Raw genomic sequence first — 23,986 nt, 5'->3', positions numbered from 1 at the left:
GCTGCTTTGACGGTACCCCGCGCAACCGTTATCAGTTTACAAAGCTATAGATAAAATTATTAGTCAAGGAAAACATTATCGGTTTAAAAAATGGCGTCTCAGAAACTCATGTCCATGAACTATATCTCACTTGTGCTGCATAAAACAAACAACATTGTATCAAAGTTGCCTCCACTTGCGGATCTCCATAAACAAACACCATGTTCCACAAACCTGCACGGATATCTGTTTCATTTGCTTCCAAAAACAAAAGAGTTGATGGTACTCCAGTTTCCAGTTCCATAATTTATCAGAAAAAAACCAATATTTAGAGTTTAATGCAGTAGTAGATTTTCCATTTGTTTCATTTTAGCAACAGTCACCGCCTCACGACTCATATTAGCCAGACAAATCCATGCATATCTCGGAGATGATAGTTAGGTACTACATTATGAGAACACTACTAGAGTTGACCCGGATGGTTGCTTTAGCATTGTTGGATGGTTTAACATGAGCATTACATGAGGAAACAGGGGATTTATTTCTTTCCGCTCTTCTTAAGACCAGAGCCCCCAAATGTTCCCTTCTGGGATGCCTTAGCCTTCAATTCCTTCATTGCCTGTTTAGAAAAAATACATTGGGACAAGTCAATTACCAGTTTCTTCTGAGAGGTAAGGAAAGAAAAATCAATACACATCAAATGGTAGAATGCCTTCACCTTTTCCTCCTCTTTCTTCTTCTGAAGATTTGCAAGATCCGCCTACAGAAAGCAGAAAAAAATTAATACAGACATCTGAGTCAAAACAACAAACAGATAGACAAAAACAACACAATATACAACTAAAAAGCTAGAATGCTGCTACAGAAGGGTAGAAGATTTACATGGCCTCACTTCTGTAGCTACACACTCATAGACAGGCTAGCCTCTTCTATAAACCAACCAAACACATTACCAGAATGGAAAAAGAATGTATATTTCATCAAAACCATTAACTATTTCTCATCTGCTAATGTTTAGCAGAAAATTACATATCAACTCAGCATACAACAAAATTAACAAGAAAGAAAAATCTTAAGTAGATGACTGAAGGTTTCACAACGACAAGACTGGTAAATTTTCCTGCAGCAATAACTCTTTGACACTTTGAACTCCGAATACAAGACCCAAATGACCGTCAGAGGAAATCCGTTATTGCCTTGATGTAAGCAAGAAACCCAACTACCCCATCCTATCTGAACCAACAACAATCTGTGAGAACATAGAATAAAATGTGAACCCTTTCAGATATGTCTAGTGAACAAATGAAGAACAGTCAAGCAGAATTGACCATCATCTGAACTATACAGTTTATCTAGAATGGTTTGAAAATGGTTTGGTTAAGTTATAACTCTATGTAGATTTGGTATTCATCAACTCAAAATACCTTGTACAGCTTCATTCCCCCTCCTAAGAATTTGGTCAAAGCTCAGTTAACGTGACTGCAACACATCACTGCACAATCGAATTTGGCGAGTTCAACAGAATCACAAATAGGAGAGCCGACAACAGAAGATGTCATGTGTTTCAATGTTCTTTCAGGCTCTACCACTGCAAATCATAACAGTTAACTATGCTTCAACTGCACGCATGCGCGTGTGTGTCTGCACGCCGCGCGCCGCACCACACACACACACACACAGAGATCACATCAATGGGATTTTCATAATGATGAGATGCCAAGATAAGCTCAAAAGTCAACCATTTCCTCAAAGTATAAACTTCGGGAAGAACAAATGTTCAAAAATCATCACATATGATTCTAGAGAGCTTCTCAGAGTGCCAGGGTTTTATGGGGTTTAATGGAAGTCCTCAAGCGTTTTTCAGTCTGCCATTTCAGCTTGAGAATCAGCCAGAGCGCTTTTGGGTCCTTTGCTTTGCACCACAACCTATTCTAGCAAACAACTCTTTATCCAACTGCCTAGTGAGGCACACCTATTTTGAGGACTAAAAGAGGTGCGCCAACCTGCTTCTCTGATGTGCATAAATATTGGGAACATAAATAAAATAGAAAATGAGTAAGATTGGTGTGTTTCTTTTCTTTTCTTTTTTTGTGTGCGCGCCCATGCGTGTGAGTGTGTGTTGCAATGGGGTGGGGGGAACGAGAGGGAACAGGAATGTCTGCATAAAGTTTGTGTTGATCAGTTTCCCGCAACCAACCTACGAGAGTATAATGATCCAAAATTAGGGTGTCAGATCTTATATCTAGCAAGTAACTTGGCACTTTAGTAATGATATGCCCATTTCAGTTCACCTCTTCTTCTCCAACATTTGACCCCAAAATGATATCTATCAGAAAATAAAAATTTATACAGACCCCATAACTGCAATAGAAGACATGAAAGGACAATATAATGAGCTCTCAAAGATAGGTGGTCCAGTCACCCAAGGCATCCCTTTTTTCTTTGTTGTAGTTTCCTTCTTTTTTTCCTTCCCTTTTTCTCACTCTTCTTTCTCCTATACTCTCTTTTTCTTGCGCTCGACCATCCCATTGCCAGTACCACTAGGCTGTGATCACAGAAAGAGGGACATTACATGAAATTCATCACATCTAAAACCAAGGTGATGGTGACCTCCTTCATGTAGTTATCATCATCTTGGTTGACTTGGACAGATTGTTACATCCAACTTAAATAAAAACCAGAACTAAGAGGCCACAATAAATTTCTAATCCCAAAAGTTGGAGCATCAAGCAAATGGAAACTTCCAACTGCCTCCCCCACAATCAAAAAAAAAACCTGCAAAAACCCTTTTTTTTCATCATATAAAGAAACTCCCACAGATCATAAATATTTGAAGTCAAGGAAGATAAAGGACAGAAAACATAACCTTAAAAATAAAATTATCTAGCCAAATCATTTCAAAAACTAGGCTATATCATTTTGTTACTACTACATGGATGTCATCTTGAAATTATCCCTAATTTTGTGCCCTGCTATTGGATTGGCACAACCATATGGTGTCATCCAGCATAACATTTTTTTTCCTCTTACAAATATGGCAGATGGATTTTCTAGTGATTCTCAATTTATTATAGGTATAAGGTAAGGCTCATCGTTAGCTAGCAAGATGTGATTAGACAAGAAATAGAACTTGGATTTTCAAACCAATAACAGACTTGTGTTAGTCCTTGCGGACTTCAGAGGTATGACATTTCTCAACCAGACTGCAAAATAAAATCTTTGACCTAAGGGATTCATGACCCTTGATCAAGGGATCTTCTGATAGCTGATTTAAGTATTTAACCTTCATGTCATCTTCTATGAGAAAGCAAATGGGTTGCCCATGCTCAAATCATCAAGTTTCTTTACTTGATGCCCGAGTACTGCCCCATATAGGGTGTTGTACTGTGTTGATACAGAACCGAGACTCCGTACAGGAGGGCATACTGGTCTCAGTACATCGAACTGACCTCATACCAGATGTACCAACACTATATCAACATGGTATAGTATGGGGCCTAGTACTAAGATTGAGAACCTTGCCTGAAAATAATTCATTCTTTAGAAAAATCATCCAGAGATTATTATCCATCCACTTAAATCAAGCAACTATTATGTTGCCGGTTGCACTGCCTTCTTGAGATATTTCATATGTGCTTCAACATTGGAATATTTCCTTCTAAAACCATTTAATATAGAGATTGATCTGGGCTAAAAGATCTGAAAATATGGTAGATGCCAGCATTATTTCTCAGATTTTACACAATTTTAAGCAACCAAATTCCACTATGAAGAGCCACTTTTCATCCATGATCAATTTCAAGTTATTTCAATCACCTAGATGAGATATACATCAATTGTTATCGAATGATGCACAACTTCAACATTGTTCAGAAAATAGTAAAACAAGATACAAAAGACATATAGCAAGGGGCCAACTTACAAAGAACCACCCAAACAAGTTTTCACAAACTCAATTTCATCAATTTTCTTCCTTATCAATGAAACATAAATTTCATCCTTGCTAGTCTAGATCTCCTTAAAAGCAAGGAAGGATAAAGCATTCAAATGAAAGTTGCCCACTCAATGATCAAAAGTAGTCACTTCAACCAACCAAGTGATTGCATGCACTAAAAATGAGGCCGAGTAAACTGAACTCAGGACCCTAAGAAAGCCTTAAAAATAAGTGATTGGAGAGAGAAGGATGTACTTTTTTCAATTTGTCCAACTCAAACTTCTCAAAGAAAAATGTAAAAAAATCTAGAAAATTGCAAAAGTAGGGTTCAGGCCCTTTTTGATTTCATTACTTGAATAGTAAAAAATGACCATTGTGCCTTTTATTTATATCGGTGAGGTCTGAGCCTCCAAATCTAGGTTGAATTACTCTCTTAGTTAAAAGAAGTTAGAACTTTTCTAAAGTAGTAAACAATTTATATTAGAGTAAAATTTAACATAGGGCTAGATCTCAATTTCTATATCAACCTTGTCTCCTGCTATGTCGATCTAATTCCCACTGAATCGAAAATTGTCTGTTGAAAGTCTTACTTGAAAAGGAATGTTGCACTTTGACCAACACCTACTGGGCCCAAAACATTGTCAAACCCCCAACATTATAAAGGTATGAAGAACACCTTGGTGGTGGTCGCACTTCTATAGTGCTCGACGAGAGCTTTGCTTTGGCATCTGGATACCAAGAATGAACACTACATGAGAAATTTATGGCCTTTGGCAGTTAGGCTTCACATCAAGTCTTAGATGTGGTATATCTTACTTCCAAACCCTGTCTAGACCTATCCGAAATAATCAATTTGGTCCACAACAAGTCTACCGATCCTTTAGTATCAAACACTATATTAAAAGGCAACAACTATCATTAAAACTTGAGATGAAAAACCAAGTATCCCTTAAAAAAATAAAATAACAGAGATATTCAGTATTCTTGGTTCATAACTCATTGATAGACCTATTTCACTATCTCTTTGACATTCTCTTTATAACCTCCCTTACCAACAAAAAAGGAGCCTTTTTACCTTAAAGAATTCTATCCTCCAGCAAGAGTAAGTAGCCAACCAATTAATGATGAAAGGATTTTCTAAGCTTTCCTTATTGACCAAAAGAAATAAATAAAAGAATTCAATTGTCCAAAGCTATACCACACTTTATCGAGGAACTCCTAGCTCACTTAATTCCAGATTCTACGGTGGCATTTGGTAGAAGCACAAGGAAAATGGGAATACTGTTAGCTATGCTAGGTGGCAAGCTATGACAAGTGTTTATGCTAGATTTTGTTTGGTTGTCAAAATTTTATTAATATTGAAACTACTATGATATCAATTTTATAAGTGATATAATAAATATTAAATATCTATTATAACAAACATAATATTGTTATAGTAATATTGTCATATTATAATAATCTTATTAACAATTATTATAGTATAGCAAGACATATTAAATATTATATATTAAAATATCGTTAGTAATATTTTAATATTTTATACTAGTAATACTATATATAATATATGATACTATAATTGTAATATTGTTGTCATATTATAATATTTATATGATATAATTGATGATATAAACGACAATCTAAAAGGGTGAAATGGGTATGAAGAGTAGGTATAAGGATATTCCAAAATAGACATGGAATAGCATGTCCCCAAAAAAGCAAGCATAAGAAACTTTGACTGGGCATAGCCTATTCCAAGTTTATGCCCATTTTGCAAATAGTGTTTGGTCAGCATAAGGCCCTATTTTGGGTCTAATGCTCCTACCAGACACCATCTAAATAAATTGAAAAACAAGTTTAGCTTATTTGCAAACCTAGTAACGGCCAATACTTTGGCCAGTATGTAACATTCAATACATACCTAACTTGCAGAAAAATTGCGTGGTTATGGTTGATGAACATATCTAACTCCACGTTGTGCCCAAAGTGCAGACATAATCTAAAAAAGTTCATTCAGATGACTAATCAAACAAGATCTGGATCATATATTCTCAACTTCTGCATGAAGAGAATGTTTAATATTACAATTAGTTGTGCCTTGTTAGAAATCTATTGTTCCTGAAAATGAATCCCAAAACTGTTGATACGACAAAACGTTATATCCCTATCATGACAATTCATTTTGATTATTTCAACCTTACTGAACACTTATATTGGCTCTAAGAAGCATTAAAGAAAAAAATTCTAAACTTATCAGAAGACGAAATCTTGACCTATTTGACTAAAATATAAAAAGCCCTAAACTCAGATATTAATCTTTCTCTTCCAAGCCAAGTGCAGAGCCGCACGAGAAAAGAAGCAGGCCTACACAAGATATTGAAGAACGGTGGCCCGGGCATCAAATCACCGAGAGGGAGAGGGCGGGCACATGCTCAATCAAAAATTCAATCCAGAAATCAACAGTATTGGCAAGAGAAAAAGGAAAGTTCCCATCATGACAAGTTAAGTTCGCTAATTCAAGCTAATCGAACACTTATTTTAGCGCCAAAAAGCATAAAAAAATATCCCAAATCATCCAAATACCAAGTCTTGGACGATAATATATGAACAAAATATACAAAGCCCCAATCCTTCAAGAATTCCCTTTTCGCTTTTCCGTGCCATGAACAAAAGTCCCAAGAAAACATTACTGTTAATAAATCATCTTACAACACGGAACCGGATCAGGCTGGAAGCCAACCTACCTCATCGTATTCCTTCTTCTGGACCTTTGGTTGCTTCAAAGGCTTCGCCTTTCCACCTGATACAAGGAAAGGTCCACGTCAAATCCAAATCCTCAAAGACGAGAGAGAGAGAGACCCTAACCTTGCTTCGACGACATGGTTGTTCGATCGGAGGAGAAGGGAGCAAGCCCAACCCGAGAGCAAGGAGGGAGAGGAGAGACAGGAGGCCTTCGTTCACCTTTCCGCGGCGCCGATCAGGATTGGCTTTTGCTCCCACCGCCGTTCTATATATAGCCAGAGCAGACCGGGTCGTTGGGGGAAGGTCCAGATGGGATTGGACGTGGGCCTGGCCCTGTAGATCTTGGGCCTTAGTTAATAAAGCTCCCACCGCCTGCATCTGTTCCGTACGAACAAAAATAAATGGATCGAATCATATAAATTGGTCAAAAAAATATTAAATTCGAATTCAATCTATTTATTAGATATGTTAGAATCTACATCTAAATTTATCATATTTAATAGATAGATAATATGATCTAATTATTTAACTTATTTAATAAATAAATAATTTATTAAATCGATTTGATCCGATCCGATCCGTTTAACTGATCTGTTTGTCTCTTCTCTTGTTTCTTCTAAAAATCTCTTCAATAGGTGATCCGATATTGCATGATAAAACCAAGTCACTAGATGAAGTATAGAACCCACTGAAAAATATAGAGAACAGATCGGAGTTAGTCGGAGATACTAGAGATGAGGAGGGTGATGGCCCTGCGAATATCAATGGAAGGGATGGCGGTGGGCCGAGGAGAAAGACGATGGTATCCTTGTCGTGATGGGTTCTCCAACAAAAAGCACCATAGTACCATATTCTACTCTGTCATTGTCGTTTCCCATCTAGTCGTCGGTGCAATAGCCTCACCGTCTATTGCATCTTGCTCACCACCACCTCCTCCCTCATCATGATACTGGTAGTTGACCACTATCCAAAATGTCATCGTCACCTCGAACATTGATATGTGCTTTTACATCTGAATCACCAATCACCACAAACATCATCATCGGTCCATCCTCTCTCCTCTTCTTTCAATCCTTTTCGGACTTTTTCTTTCATTCTTGAACTCTTTTTGTTTCTCTGTCTAAAGCAATGGGAAAGAAAAAAATAAAGAAACTTTTTTTTTTTAATCCCGTGAACTCTCTTTTCTCTCTCTTTGATAAAAAGTAAAGAATAAAAAATAATTTTTTTCTCCTGTAATCCGAACTCTTAAATCAACACATCACATGGTAGAAGGATTAGTGGCCACGGACGCTTTATTTTGGTTTTATATTTTTCATTCCAAGCATGGCCCAGTCAAGAAGTGAGAATGATGATCCTCTCTTTATAAGCACAAGTCCCTCTTGACTCACAATCGATTGTAGACAAGGACTTAACCCTATACGTGAGGTATTGTCCGTTCTGATCCATAGATTTATAGTTTTATCTTTTAAAATTAAAGACACATCACAAGGAAAGGATTATCCCTCCTTATAAGCGCAAGTCCTCTTCACTCACAATCAATGTAGGATTATTGGTGCCCTCTATATTATTAGAACCACAACAATACTTAGTTGAATGGTTAGAGTGCATTAGCACATAATTAAACCTAGATGCCTAATCACCTTTTCTTTAAATTTCTAACACTCCTTTAGTGTATCTATCTTATTATTTAACTCATGATATCGTTGAATATAAACTATTCGATTGACGAACTTTTCGTACATCAAGATGATTATGTACTAAGTAATATAAACCAACAGCATTAACCTTCTTTTCATGCTAACTCGAGAAAACCAAGTCATATGGTAAATCAACAAGCAGTGAAATACAAGACCAAGTAGTTTTACTGCTAGCAGAAAAAATGAGGATCACTTTAGTATTTTATTACAACGTTCCAGTCCAACACTTATTGGAGGGGAAAGTTGGTTAATATTTTACCGCAGCTAATGGAAACTTAACTCTCACAAGCAACAAGATGTTAGAGCATCAAAAAGTAAGGATGCAAGAGAACGGGTTGGGTTCGGCTAGGATTGCTCGACCAAAGCTACTTCAAGCTATCCTTGGAGCTTCAGCTTGCATGCATCAGACGTATTATTACACGATGTTATTCAGATATGTTTACAGCTCATGTGATATAAATTAGATAGAAATATGTACCGGTTGTTTATTTAGAGGAATTCGTGGCTGTTGCTAATTTAACTGGCTAATAGTTTAGGATTTAGCCCCACCAATCACCCAGTTACAGATGATCATAAAAGAGATTACCCTGTGTACATTTCCAGCTTGTCCTTTTGTATCCCATAGATCCTATTTTATCTATACATATTCCACATCCCTCTGTTGAAAGACTCTTTAACATATGCTGATCTCTGCCAAGATCTAGCTGCAAATTTTGTTCATACCTTTCCAGCGTGATACAAGTAAGAAATACATTAGGAGTTGCCATGGCAGTCCCACCCCTCCACCTAGTAAGCATAGTTTCTCTGAAAGAGTGTTGAATGGTCGTACTTCTCTCTCTCTCTCTCTCTCTTTACGTTTTGAACTTCCATTCTGTTATTTTTAACCTTATGCTCGGTATATTATTTTACATCGATGGTCCAACCAATTAAAAAAATGTCTCATGAGAGCTATATTTTAGTTTGTAAAGATGCATTAAGATATTTGCAGAATATTTAACCAGCATCATAATTTGAATTGAAAATCCTGATAGGCTAATTCCACGGGCACATTCAAGTTTGGGCCAAGCTAAATAACAGGCCAGACCTCATTTTGATACACTGGAATCCAACAGAGGTGGCTAGCGGGTCTGATCAGGGTTTTGGCTGGTCTGTTCTGACGGAGCTTTGTCCCATCCCAGCGTGCCATTTGCATCTTTTCATGATCTTCGATGGGAAGACTGCAGCTGCCATCTTGCATCTCCGTGCAGTCCACGAGATCATCAATGACGACAATTTGTTTATACCAAAAAAAGTTAATAAAATCATCCAAGGATAGATAATAAAAAAGGTTGGGTTGTGTTCTACCCAAAAAAATGATAGCTGATATTGTTTATACCTTTTTCCTCAGCAATGACATCAATTTGTGGACTCACAAATATTATATCAAAAAATTGATCACTCAACATCTTCTATCAGGCATGATCCTAGCAAGCAAATTAAGAGAAAAGTGCAGCAGCTTTACACCCCCTCACCCCCTTCTCTTTTCTGAATCATCATATACCCTCCCAGAGAGAGAGAGGGAGAGAGAGTTACGGAGAGAGGTTCAGCTGCTTCTTGTCGCGGCGATTTTCTTGCTTGCGTCCTCTCGAGGTAGTGGTGAGTTCTTTGGATGGAACTTAATGTTGACATGTGGAGGACCACATTGACTGGAATATATAAGGCCGAGAGGCTATTGGTTCTTGATCATGCATCGGGCAATTAATGATGATGATTTTGGTTAACAAAAGTAGCTCGGTATCAGGCTTCTTTGTTTGCTTATCCTGCCCTCTAAAGCTACTGTTATGTTATGGGGAAGCGTCATCATATGGTCGCTGCACTCTTAGCTATGCCCCTTAATTGTTTCTTTTTGGTTTCTATCGGTGGATGCAGTTTCTTTTAAGGACTGCTTGTTAGGTCTCTTTATAGGCTGTATGAAAAAATTGTTCAACCATCATCCATCTCAGAGGCAAAAAGAAAAAAAAGATAAGAAAGCTGTAGCACTACTGTGGCGGATTTATGAAGAAGTTCCAGCACGCATACTTTGAGTTGCGTCTCTTGTAACACCCGGCCAAAAAACCCAAAGTCTTACAAAAAAAAAAAAAAAAAAAAAAAATGAAGAAGACTCCAGCACCCAAATCACTGATGGAGAGGTTGAATCCGAGGTGGATTCGACCTCCCTACACCCTATAAAACCCCTCTCCTTCCCTCTAAAGTTGGTCATGACGAGCACCGGATTTTTCTTTTATTTTCTCGAATTGTTCCGTTGAAGCCGCGGATGTCCTCATCGTGTTCATCTCAAATACTCATCGGAGACCTCACCGGAGTCGGAGGTAAGCCCTTCTCCTCTTTCCTCTCTTCCTTCCCATCTTTTCCACGGCTTCGTGCACCCTCGCCGGCCGTCAGGATCGCCGGAAAATTCATGAATAAAATGACCCTGTTTTTGCTCTGTTTCGGCCGAACTCTTCCCTCTCTTTTCCGGCCACCGGCGCCGCCGGTTGCGGCGTCCCATTTCCGAGACCGAACCCCCATCTCCCTCTCTTCCTTCCCTGAAAATTTCGACCGCCGGCGATCGGCCAATGGCCGGAAATCACGAAGAAAGGGGACGGATCCTCTGTTTTCTGATTTTTTTTCTTTGTTTTTGCCGCCGTCCTCCTCTTCGCCGCCGACCGAACCCCATCGTCGGCCGTTGTCGGATCTCCGGCCAAGCCACCGGAGCCCGAGCCACCGAGGGGGGGACCTCACGGTCCTCCCCTGTTTCAGCCAAGGGAGGCCGCGGGAAAAGAAAAGAAGAAGAAAGAAGAAGAAGAAGAGAAGAAGAAGAAGAAAGGAAAAAGAAAAAGGAAAAAGAAAAGAAAAAGGAAAAAGAGAAAGAGAAAAATAAAAATAAAAATAAAATAAAATAAAATAAAAAGAAGAAGAAGGAGAGAATTTTCCTCTCTCTCCTTTCTCTCTTTTTTCTCTCTTCTCTCTCTACATTTTCTCTCTCTAGATTCTCTCTCTAGACTTTTCTCTCTCTTTACGGATTTTGTCTCTCTAGGATCTTTTCTTTCTCTCTGATTGCATCATGAATCCTAGAATAAACTTGAAGATGAAAATAAGATGATCTGAGATTGCTCCGAAATTCGTGCAGTAGATCTGATCCCAGTTCGATCCTATTCGAAATTTGTAACACTTGATTCATATTGAGTTACCCTGATAGGACCTCTGATGATCTCGATCATGAATGCCTCATCGAAAGGATACGAAAGTTTCTCTCTCCACTTTCTCTCTCCACTTTCTCTCTCTACTTTCTCTCTCTAGAATTTTCTCTCTCTTCAGGGATTTTCTCTCTCTAGAAGTCTTATGGATCAGTGGAGGATCCAGATACTTAGGTAAATCCTAATTTTGGTTAATCCTAAGAGAGATCCTAGATTTGTGTTATCAGATCGATTATCGGTAATTTTCTCCATATATGTGATTTTTATATTGATCAGGGTTATGAAGAGATGATTGTCTGCATATGATATCGAGTGGAATATCTTGTTAGAGAAATTCATAAATCAAAGAAGAACATTGACTTCTGTGTTTGGATCAGTCACCGGTAAAGGTAAGAATCCCTGTACATGATCACTATTATATATGCTATTTTACTATTGGTCTTGCATCGTTGGTTTTGCATTATCGGATTTGAGATCGATGAATTTATTATATCTGAGATACTGTTATTTGATTTTGAGCATGAGTATGTTATGTCAATATATATGTATCAGAGATTGATGGCATGATTATATGGATATGACATATCTGAATTGATCATAATGCAAGACAGAATTGATTGATGAAATCAACACATAATGATTAAATGAAAAGAAAGAGATATATGGTATGGACTAGCCTTGTCATGTGGAACAGCCGGCCAGGAGCTTATGCCTGGGACAGCCCGCCAGGAGCTTATGCCTGGGACAGCCCCCACTGGCTTACAGGTGGATCAACCGGCCAGGAGCTCATGCCTGGGACAGCCCGCCAGGAGCTTATGCCTGGGACAGCCTCTCACGGGCTTTGGTACGTGGGACAGCCGGCCAGGAGCTCATCCTGGGACAGTCTTGAAAGACTTTTTAAAGTGGATTCGATCCGGATGATGACTGAGGTATAGACTTGGATAGTCCAGAGCCAGAAAGAAACTGTTAAAAATCATGTGATTATGAAAGGAGAAATGAAAGATAAGACATGAAATAATTGTTGAACAAAAGTATTTTACCTGTTAACATATGATGATGCATCTATTTTGACAAGACAGAAAATTTATGAATGTTTGCATTATTCTGGACATTGAACATGAGATTTTATATTTTATTGCTTATCCTTATTTTCAGACTATATTACTATATCAGTGTGATATGGGAATTCTTACTGGGCTGTAAAGCTCATACCCCTTCATCTTTCTTTTCTTCTCAGAGTTACAAGATGTCCATGGTTGGCTATGGTATGGATTTGTGAGTGAGCGGATGCATAGATAGAGTACCGTTGATACTTGATCAGAGGATTGAAGGAATGTTAATTGTAATTATGCAAGTTTTATGAATTATTGTTGAAATTAAATATTATGGTTGATAAGATTGTAATGATTTAATTTGGCCTTGCATATTCTTTAGGGCTTGCTCTAAGGAGTGTGCGGCCATCACGTATCCGATCCGGGTGTTGGATTCGAGGCGTGACATCTCTCCTTCAGATAATGTCATGGAAAGTATCAAAAATCCAACTATCCATATATTAATACAAAAGGGGAGAGCCTATCTATCAATTAATTTCATCAGAGACATTAAAAAAAAAAAAACTTCTAGATGCAAAAGAGCAGGGGCCCAACCACTTTCCAAAGCGCTCTCGGTAGATGCCGTCTTTACCCAACGAGCCAAGGTCAGGTTCAAAGCAAGGCTGCATCCCATCAGCAAAGACGACAATATTTTTAAGCAGGCAGCTGGGCTGCAGACTTGAAACCGCTGCCAAAAGCCAAAGAAAGGAAGAAAGAGTCGGAGAAGAGGAGAAAAGCAGTGGGTTGCTCAGAGTACCAAACACTCCAATCGTTTTCTTCAGATGATTCAGCATCACCTATCACATTCATACGCTACAAGGGCCTATAAAAGCATGCATCCGTAGACGGGACTTTTATAATTACACGTCTCTCCTTTTCTGCAACCAAAAGCCCCACATACAAGCTTGAGATAACGACTGGATCGATCATTTGACTCCATACGTCGTCCAACCTTTGAATGAAACCACCACGTGCAATGCAGCTGCACTGTACTCTGGCAAACTTATTTGACACAATTAGCCCCAATTTTTTTTCCCTTCCCGTCTGGAGTTTGTACCAGGGGCTTAAATCTGTGAATAAAATCTAGACGTTCCTGAATTACTTGCTGAAATGGTTTCACTGCAGCGCAAATATTTACGCTTTTTGAGCTCTCACATGCACTTTATCCCAATCCTTGCACAACCTACATGCCTCTCCCCCGCCAAACGCCCCACAAACAAAGACAGTAAAGAGCGCCCAGAAGACCTCAGTATTTTATTGACGGAAGAGCATCATCAACAAGGAACTAAAGGGCACTTAGCTCGATACATCTGAAGCACATTTCGCTACTGATAGAGGTGATGGATGGTATGATGAATCACCAAGAAGGAGAACAGCACAGAGAGCAGGACGATGAAGAGGAAGAGACCCTATTAGTCTCGGTGGCACTCACCGAGGTGGCAAGGGACGGCCGCCCGTCCATCAAAGCCACTGCTGAAAAAGCTTGGGGGGCGACGGAAGGGAGCTTCTTCATGACCGTTAACTGCGGAGAGTAGTCGCTCTCAGTCTCCTCTTCAAGTCCCAAATGCGAAGGCGAAGCGTCTGGCGTCTCAAATGGGGTGCCCATGTCATCCCCTCCACCAATCCCATCGTAGATGGGATTGGAGATGCAAACAAAATGATCGGCAGCAGCAGAGTTGACGGAGGCAGAGGAAATGCGGTGGATGCAAGGCGAAGCCGGCACCGATGGGGATTCGTTCTCCACAGTTAGTGGCATCCGGGAGTTGCATTCTACTTGTTTTGGTGGTAAAGCTGAAGCCGCCGCCGCCGCTGCTGTGGCTGCCTCTAGCTTGGGGATGGTGAGGAGGAAGGTTGTTGGAGCTTGGAGGACGCCGTGGGCGTAGAAGGGGAAGCTGAGGGGCGGAGTTGGAGCGTCCTCTTCTGCCACCGCTGCTGCATCGCTTGTGTGGGGCGCTGCCGTCTCGAACCGGTGCTTCCGACAACAGAGGAAGGAGCACAGGAGGTCGGCGAGGAGGACAGAGAGAAGAGTGAATAATAGAGCGAGGCTTAGAGCAATGGTCAGTGCTGCCCCCATTGCCTCCCTTTCTCAGAAAGCGTAAATACAAATAATGGCAGCAACGGAAGCCTAGTAGATTTATTTAAAGGGACGGTGCGCCTTGGATTTTGGCGGGAAGTCGTCGTCTTCCGTTGACGGTGAATGCGAGGTGGACGCGAATCTTTGGATTCCGTTTCGCTGCGCATCTGGGCGTCGTCGCGCGCCCACCGGTCCTGGTCCAACCCTCTTCTCTCTCCCTCGTGCGCTGAGAAACTGAAAAAGGATATAGGGGAGAGGGAACTTTAATTACTAGTTTTAGGTGAGATGTCGCACCGCATGCTCGCTCTCTCTCTCTCTCTCTCTCTCTCTCTCTCTCTGCTCGCTGGGTTCGGGGATAGATAAAGAGACAATGGAGACAACCGAAGGAGCTTTTGTTTAACTAATGGACCACTACTGATCTCACCGGAAATAGTGTTCCTTTATGAAACCATAAGGGAAAGAGTGCATCTAAATAACAAGACAAGACAAAAGGAAGTCGCAGAAATTTGGAAAGAACAAGGTCATGAATTCAGAGCAAGTCATGGACACATCAAACACTGATAATTTTATAAAATCCATCAACGTCACACGTACTTGGTAGCATATGCACAAAGATGATCCTCTGATTCATCTAGGAAGATAAACGAAAAAAGAATAGCAATCCGTTAGTGTAATCTAACATTTTCTTTTCTTTTTGTGGTGCAAGCTAGTGTGGTCGAACATCTAACCCTTGTTTGTGAACCTGCTTTGAGTGAAACAACACAGGAGGGCAGGAAGGACCTGCAGAGTAAAGATGCTATCCGTTACAATGGAGGAACTGTGCTATCTAAGATGGGGGGGGTGGGGGGTTCAAAATATCGGCAGATCAAATATTTAGCCGCTCTCAGGATCTCCTCAAGGCATTGAACCGTGCAGCCAACTCATCATAGTCCGGCAGCCTCGGATGCGCACGCCCACCATTGTCGGGCTGCATTGAGGCAGCACAAGAATGCCTTTGGACACCTGCTGCTGCGCTTTCCAGTTCTGGAAGAAGCGAAGTACTTCTATCAAGAGCATGCACCGACTCTGTCCGGCTAGGATGAATTTTATCACTAATCTCGTGCTCGGCATGATTCGTGGGAGGAGTCTCACTCCTCATTCGTACCTTGCTGGCACCGCTTGCCAAACCTTTCTTGCTGTAATCTATCAGGAGCCTATCCATGATCATTTCATCTTCATTGCCAGTTCCATCATATGCTGTAGCACTTCTTTTGCTTCCTAGTCTTCTTTGGCCACTAGGGGTTCGCAGCAAGAGCTTGCCATCATCGATAGCACGATCCACCTCAACATGCACGGGTGGTCCTGGGTGCCTATCCATGAACTTCTCATTGTCAACTTCATCTGTAGCTTCAAGATGGGCAGAGGTGCCTCTCCTGCCTGCGTTATTTCCTAGACCACTTTGGGTTTGACTCATGATATCTTTGTTGATGATACCGTCGGAAGTGTTGATGCCTGCTGGCTTGGTGAACCTCCTCCTAACAGAAACAGGCATGGGCTTCCGCTTCCACTTCTCATCACCAAACATTCCACCCTTCAGATCTTCACTGCCATCATACCTAACATTGCCAGCAATGGTAGAATCCTGAATGGTTTGATCAGGGTGAGATGGGGGTCATTGACTCTTGATTTGACATAAGGCGGGTGAAAATTAATCAGTCTGTCATCATTCACTGGTCCCACAGGCCGCCTCTCTAAACTAGTATATTCTAACCCTTCTTCCGCCTTTCCCAATCTGTCATATATTAAGCCATTGTTGTTCTCTTCTTCATAAGATTTGGTGTATGGAGGAGCCATATTGACAGCTTTACCATTCGAAGATTTCTTAGCATCAACTGCCTGCTCCTCAGGACCAATGGTATCAAGTGCCTCTTGAGCATTTCCTGTCCATTTATGAGCAGGACCATCTTTAAGCTGATCATGATTATAGGTGCCATTCTGACTGCTGCTCGTTTTAATGTATGAAGGAACTTCAGTACTACAGAAGTCTGGCTTCACATGCTCTGGTTCATCAGCGATTACTTTTCTAGTCTTCTCTATGCGGTCATGCAAGAAGGCATCTTTGATAGTTGTATCTACATGACTGTCTTTGGTCTCCTGCACTTGTTGTTTCCGCGCACTCACAGGACCATGTTTGTGTTTTCCCTTGGATGAAATCTCCTCAGCTTCATTAGGCAGCCTGATTGAAGGCTTATCACTTGCACTATGGTGATGCATACCATTCTTATGTTGGTCCTAGAAGAGTCAGGGAAATAGTGAATTAATGAATATATCCAGCATTCTAGTAGGATGAGTTCTGCATCAACCAAATCTGAAGTAGATATAAAACAAAACATTTACACATATACGGAGCTTACAGATTTAGGTGCAGACGGATTAGACATTTTATGTTCAAAAGCACTGGAATCCCATGATACAGAGAACTCTTGAGCAATATCTTTTAACAGCTGTAGCTTCTTTTCTTGGGCGAATGATCTCTTCTGAATTTTCTCAACAAACTGATAACAACAGATCATGCTCATCAGACACAGAAAAAGAACAAGAAAAGAGCTGAATGTACTGGAAATGGGGCACATATGGTTTAGTACCTCAGCCTTGACAGAGGACTCCATGTGACTTCCATACCGTTCTGTAAATAAACCCCTGAGATCACATAACTCTGGCAAATCTGAAAATCTGGCTGCTGCAAAAATTAGAGTTGAGATGGGTTCCACAGCTTCCTGAGGGCATTCTCTGTTAAAGGAAGCACAGAATTATATTTTGTCACGATGACATTATCATAACCAAGAACAAAATGGAACAGAGAAAATGGAATAAGAAAGAGAGAAAGAAATCCAGATATGCACCTCTAAAACATATAAAGATCTAGGTATATGCATCATGTCATATTAGAATTATTTTAACTTAAATTTCAGAATCAAGCAGTTTGCTAACATAAGTGCTTTGGTAGTGAGATATGCATGGTACATAATCTGTAAAAAGAAAATATTACATATGCAAGATTGAATAATATGGAAAACTGATGCATTTCAATTTTGAATCTTGGCCGATACTCCAATGTTAAAAAAAGGGAATTCATGAGCTTCAGAACAGGTACGCGGCAGAATATCAATCATCTCCAACCTCCATTGTTTGCCCCAACTTGAGAGTCAAAGCCACTATGAAGTACCATGAGGCATCAGATTATAGAGATCCATGTACCTAATTAGCATCCTGAATGAATGAGTCCACCCTAAATCTGTGTTTTCTATAAGGAAAAAAAATTGTTTGAACTGTTGGGAAAAACTTCTGATGATACATGAATTATTGAAACCTTATAAATCCAGATCTCTGTGAGGAAAGTTCCAATTAAAAAATGACAAAAAACTTTTAAGAACATAATTTCTTAAAAATAAATCCTCGTGACTTATGAGTACAAAATTATCTATCATTCTTAAGCTAGCACATCATGAGTCCAACTGTTAAAGGTGTTGCAGATATCCATTATTTAATGCATAATTTAAACACATGTTTGAAAAAATGGTATCCAACTGTTTAAAGCCTTAGAATCTAATTATCTAATTCCTTGGAATGAGCCAGGACTATCCATGTCCCTATCAACTAAATAACAGCATTAAATATAAAGCCTTTTCTTTTTTCACTGTAAAACTAAAACCCTATTGATATACTATTTACGTTCTTGGAGAAGGAAAATACATATACATATGTCATGCACATGTCAGATCTCCATAACTTCCTTCCCTATTTGCACTTTGTCACCCTCAAAAAACTGATGCAACATAAAATGTCTGTAGTCACTTTAATAATAAACACTTGCCTTGTTTACATATGATACAACAAAAGACAGAAGTAGCTCTTGAACATAAAAGGGCCAAGACCATGCCATGAAAATCTGAAGAGACGGGCACTTAAAGTCATGGTGGGTTGATAGAAAAGATTTGAAGATGCATTATTCAACAGAGGATGAACCTCGAATGGGACAAAAAGCAGAGCAGCATTTCTGATGCTAAATGAAAATACTTGTAGCAAGATTTTGTGTTCACATGAATAATAATAGCAGTATTTGCACTGGTATAAATTTTCTGACATCATCGACTTTTCTTCGAATTTTAATTTTATCAGAATCCAATAAATTGACTACCGCATCTGAAGGGTTAATCTTGATATCTTTTCTATCGACAACAAAGTTAATTTTAACCATAGAAACATTAAAGATGCAGAACTATGTAAGATCAAACCATACAAAACAGTTCAACAAGTTGTAATATGGGCAATCATTTGCTTTTCTTGATTGTTCTCCATCGACCAGAACCAAAACTAGCCTTTTGTACCCAAAAAAAAAAAAAAAACAACAACTAGCCTTAATAGCATTAAGACAGTAAGGACAATCCATCAATAACTTTGCTTTCAAATGGTGTCAGTTAGCAAATCTTCTTCCAGAGCACCATAAAAATACTGAAAGTTCTTAAGATGCTATCTCAAGTTGCTAGGTCACACAAAGCTATCGAGTGTCTATTTGAAGAAATAAGCTGAAAAGGGGGCACATCACTGTCAGGGGCTTCAATGAGAAAACTGATCTAGTAATCTTGTACATGAAAGGTCAATGTTTGGTGAACTCACAGAGAAATATATGTTAAAACTGCCATTTGCTTCCATTACAACCAACAAGTAACAATAAGTCAGTATTCATAAACAATACAAAAGCTATCCAGCACAAGTTCATAAAAATCTGTCCTAATACTCCAAATTAGTACGGGATTTTTCTTAAATTTAAACTTAAAAGTCAAATAGATGATTAACAATTATCAGGGTTCTTAGATTATCAACGTACTGTAGAACCCTATTTTGAACAAAAGCTACCCTATATCATACTTACAATTATGTACTGTCGCTCATGTTTGTGCACATATTCACCAATTCACTGTAGTTTAGCAAGGATGTTTTGAAAACACTTCATTTAGACATCTCCTTTCAAAATAGTTTACAAAGGATATGCAGAGCCATCAGACAATAGGGCTATTACTTACTGTCATTTTCAAAAGCAGTCTTAACATAAAATCTCTAGGAACATTTGAAAATCATGATTGTAGAAAATCTTGTGATCGAATAATTTTTTGCAATCATATAATCTCAGAACAATAGATTGATTAAACAAATAACTGGACCCTAAAAATATATTCTATAACTTGACTCATTGTGTTTGGGACAAAATTCTTCCAAACCATCCTACTGCTTGATGACCTTTACCATCCTTCACTCACTGCTTTGCTGTCTAGACATACAGCTCACCTCACTCCCTTGCTGCAGCTACCATGGCCTGAATCACCACTAACTGGTGCCACCCCACCCTCCCTTCGACTACCCCAATTCTGCCAGCATTCTGCTATCACTACGATCACCCTTGACTTGAAGTAACTTATCCATGTAACCCCTTTACTATGGCCACTGCCTTACCTCAGTGCACCTTCCCATAGCCTGTTGCCACAGCTTAATCACCCTTATTGAGAAACCCTGCATCACCTTTATTGAGAAACCCTGCATGACAATGTTACAGCTAGTTTGCAGCCCTGACATTGACTGCCTGCAAACCCTTCAACGCCACCACCAGAATATAACCACTCCATCCCAGGAGGGTGACTGACAGACCATACAATATGGTGGCAGTGTGGTAACGTTGGTGCTATATTGCTGCAAAAGGATTAGGGTTTAATGTTATACACAAAAGAAAGGCAGTTGAGTTAAAATTAATAGAGATAGGCGTGCATTCTTGTCAAGATGACATTTGTAGTCATGTTTCTTTTATGGTATTAAATCATAATCATTCTTTCTTGAAATCCCTTCATGTTACATTTCTGTCTCGAAATGATAATCATAATTAGTACCACCAGCTATGAAAATATGTCTATTCATTATCTATTTTTTCCAATTGTAGTGCAGCACAACTAAATCTTCTAGCATTTTTCTAAATTAAAAGCCAACCAAAGCCTACATTAAAACTCGACCTCATTATAATAAGTAGATGCACATATACTGTCAAAGCCAGTCAGAATCTCCAAAAATACGGGAAGAAAAAATAAATAAATAAATAATCTCTATCATTGACTCTTCATCTATGGTTTTTCCCAAGACTGCCTGACTTGACTCTTCTTCAAGCTAGCTCAAAAGAAGGCTTGGTTTTATCAAAACTATGTTCAATCATTTAGATAGCTGAAAGAATTTCCACAAATTTGATTGAAGCCATCCAATGATTCAATCACTCAACTTAGTCTCGTCACCTGCAAGGAGCAATTTTCTTGATACTTTGACCCTACATATTTATCCTAATGCCATAACAAAATAACAATGCCCTTCATCCATCAGGGTTTCCTTCTTTCTTTTGTTTCATCTAGTGCCACCATTCTAGCCCTTTAGGGTAGTCTCATCCCAATCCCACAATGTTTCTTCTACCTTATCATCCCTTAAATCTACTATCTTGCAAGGAAAAACAACATCTTCCTACTTTTGGTTCTTCTGATTCTCCAAACTTAAGATCATTTTCAGCACTGATACACTTGTATGTTAATCCTAAACTGAATACAAACTAGTCTTAAGTGTGTAATTTGACAATAGTAAGAATAATTTTACTTATTGCAAGAGGATAGGCTTGCTGGAAAGCTTATTAGCATATATTAATGGTAATACCATGGCACATATGTAGGAATGTCCGAGTTTAAGATTGCTATAATCAACTAATAGAGTGAGACAGTTAGAGCGGCAGATTGTTGTCATAGATCCTATTAAACTACTAAGTATAACAGATGATACAAAGATATAACATAAGAAGTATCAGAAAGTTGAAAGACAAAAATCATTTGATCTAGTGGTCAACACTCAACCCTGGAAATCAATGATCATTTATTCATGCCTGAACTAAAGGTAGTGAAACTGTGGATACCTCTGCTTTTGTAAGGTTGGAAGCTGCTTCAAGATACTTTCACAGCATTGCTCGATCAGATCATAGCAATATGTGTGATTTATTTCCACAATGAGAGCATCCATCTGTTACAGAAAAGAAGAACCATAATTTGTTAAAAAAAAAATAATCATAAAATATGTGAAAACCAATGGCTATGAGCAGAAATAGAGGAAGAGAACTTTATTGATAATTCAATATCCATAGCAGCAGCCTAACTCTTGTCATACTGTCAACACTGGTAATGCAAAGAGTAGCAATGCCAAAAGCAATCCACGATGCAGCATGAATTAAAAAGTCAACCTTGTGTATTTATTTCAACCTTAACAAAATAGAAGAATATCCCAATTTACATATATTTGAAACTTCGCTTTGAACTTGATGTCAACCCTCCATCTTTTTGGCAGCAAAAACAAGTTTGGGCAAAAAAAAAAAACACCACAAGATATACAAGTCCAATTGATGTGTTGGAAGAGCTACCTTAGTGGAAATTTAACCACATATCCCTAAAAGTCAAAAAGTATACTTCTGATTTCCTTAGTCTGCAATCATTTCCATCAGCTCGAGCAACGTAGCCACCATTACGACACAAGATAAGCTGCCTACTGTAATCTAATCTTACAGAATATTAAGCAAAACTTTGGTGGAACAGATAAATAAATCTGGCTTAAATTGCCCATATAATGGTAGTACTAGTACTATTAAATCAACCTGCAAGCAACCCCACAAGCATCAACGGACCGCAATGTCAGATTACATCACACATCGCATTCAAGTTCTTTTCCAGCAGCCAATTACCAGGTCACGTGGGATCAGGAGCGAGTCCTAGTTCTGCTTCCTTCGGGTTCTCGGCTGGTTCGGTGGCTCCAGCTCCGAATGAAACCAAATTCGAAATTCAAACTTAGCATACGCTCTAAAATTCAAAGAAACTTTTTCCCCATGATATGTGAACGCAAAAAATCACCCAAATTATATTTATATTCTGTGCTCAGAGGCCAAGACATTCAATGGGCAAGAAAACCAAAGCCGTTTAAATGATATATCAGAAAAACTTTGCTTTTTCTTCATTGCAAGAAATCACAGAGAGGGTAGATCAAAAAGGAAAAGAGCTATAAATTCTCCTCAAAAAAGATAAGGAGAGGGCACGAAATCTCCTCAAAAAAGACAAGTTGCGTCATGTTCTAAGCTAAGTGTCTCCATATTAAATTGAAAGCCAGAGATCGGCCACAAGCTAAATATCCCCCTTCTAATCATTATTATAGCTCCATCAGAGGCTTCTTAAATTCTTGATCAGAGGAGATCCATATCCATTATTAATTTCTCCATTACGCAAAGGGACTAGCGAGAGCCAAGAAAGATTCCACCAAAAAGAAAAAAGGAAACAGAAAGGAAAACCCACTCGGCCATAGGCGTTGTCGTCGCGGCCATTGGTGAGGAGGTCGGCCACGTCCTTCTTGAGGAACCTCACCATCGCCCTCTTTTGTTCCTGATCATCGCTATCCGCGAATTTATGCACTTTATCGCGTGCTTGCTGCCAGCCCCATTCGCAATCTTAGACCAAGAAGAACCAGATAACAAATAAAAATTTCAGAACAAGAAGAAGAAAGACTACCATTTGTTGGAAAATTTCCGGCCGCGCAGGTTGTCGAACATTTTCTTGTTTTCCTCTCTCTCACACTCTCACTATTTTCCTCCTCTTTGTTTTTCTCTCACTATTCTCCTTCTTCTTCTTCTTCTTACATTTGCATGCTTTTATGGAACGAACGAATGGAGGAGGAAGGAGAGAAGAAATGAACCAGGGCGGTGGTGGGGGTGTGGGTACCATAAAAACTACGAGCCAGCCGGTCAGCGAGAAACGAAAAAAAATAAAAAATAAAAAAGAAAGAAAGAGAGAACAAGAACAAAAACCTGGAGAGAGACAGCGAGAGATGGAGGACAAGGGGAAAACGGAAAAGAAAAAAAAAAAATGTGGCGGCGATGGTGTGGGGAGGGAGGGTGTTGGAAGAGCTGTAGCTCGCGAGGAGACGACACAGAGGAAAAAGCAAAGCGGGAACGCTCCGATATTATTACTATATTAATTTCGTTAACAATGTAACCAAAAAAAAAAAGTTAAAACCAAAAAGCGTTGCTTTAGTACTTTATTTATTACTTTTTTTTCCTTATTTATTAACTACTTTACTCAGCCTTCCCGTCCCGAAGATATATGCAAACGAATAAGCTCCCCAAAGATCGCAGACACCAATCAATGATCCCTCCGATATAAATT

General features: G+C 39.2%; 2 protein-coding genes and 1 long non-coding RNA gene across 3 annotated transcripts; all 3 read right to left on the bottom strand.

Moving 5' to 3' along the window:
- Positions 1 to 306: 306 nt before the first annotated feature.
- Positions 307 to 6,935, bottom strand: LOC140859663 (uncharacterized). The gene is made up of 4 exons (XR_012143363.1): positions 6,779 to 6,935; positions 6,658 to 6,713; positions 698 to 739; positions 307 to 598 (listed from the first exon to the last, which is right to left on the bottom strand). It is a non-coding gene; the product is annotated as an uncharacterized lncRNA (long non-coding RNA).
- A 6,269-nt stretch (positions 6,936 to 13,204) lies between these two features.
- LOC105049502 (uncharacterized) lies at positions 13,205 to 15,068 on the bottom strand. The gene has a single exon (XM_010929157.3). The coding sequence runs from the start codon at positions 14,730 to 14,732 to the stop codon at positions 14,016 to 14,018; it is 717 nt and encodes a 238-aa protein (XP_010927459.1). The 5' UTR covers positions 14,733 to 15,068; the 3' UTR covers positions 13,205 to 14,015.
- Positions 15,069 to 15,288: 220 nt separating this feature from the next.
- Positions 15,289 to 23,687, bottom strand: LOC105049470 (uncharacterized). The gene is given in 8 exon segments (XM_010929126.4): positions 15,289 to 16,380; positions 16,383 to 17,003; positions 17,126 to 17,266; positions 17,357 to 17,501; positions 21,703 to 21,806; positions 23,120 to 23,202; positions 23,205 to 23,251; positions 23,333 to 23,687. Coding segments are annotated over 8 exon segments (1,947 nt in total). The 5' UTR covers positions 23,374 to 23,687; the 3' UTR covers positions 15,289 to 15,615.
- Between the last annotated feature and the right edge of the window lie 299 nt (positions 23,688 to 23,986).

The sequence above is a fragment of the Elaeis guineensis genome, chromosome 8 (assembly GCF_000442705.2).
Source record: "Elaeis guineensis isolate ETL-2024a chromosome 8, EG11, whole genome shotgun sequence".
Taxonomy (NCBI): domain Eukaryota; kingdom Viridiplantae; phylum Streptophyta; class Magnoliopsida; order Arecales; family Arecaceae; genus Elaeis; species Elaeis guineensis.
Note: the sequence above shows the minus strand (reverse complement) of the source record. Positions and strands in the feature narration are given on the sequence as shown.

Coding starts and splice junctions, on each gene's coding strand:
- LOC105049502 (XM_010929157.3), bottom strand. CDS start 14,732: ATGGGGGCAGCACTGACCATTGCTCTAAGCCTCGCTCTATTATTCACT.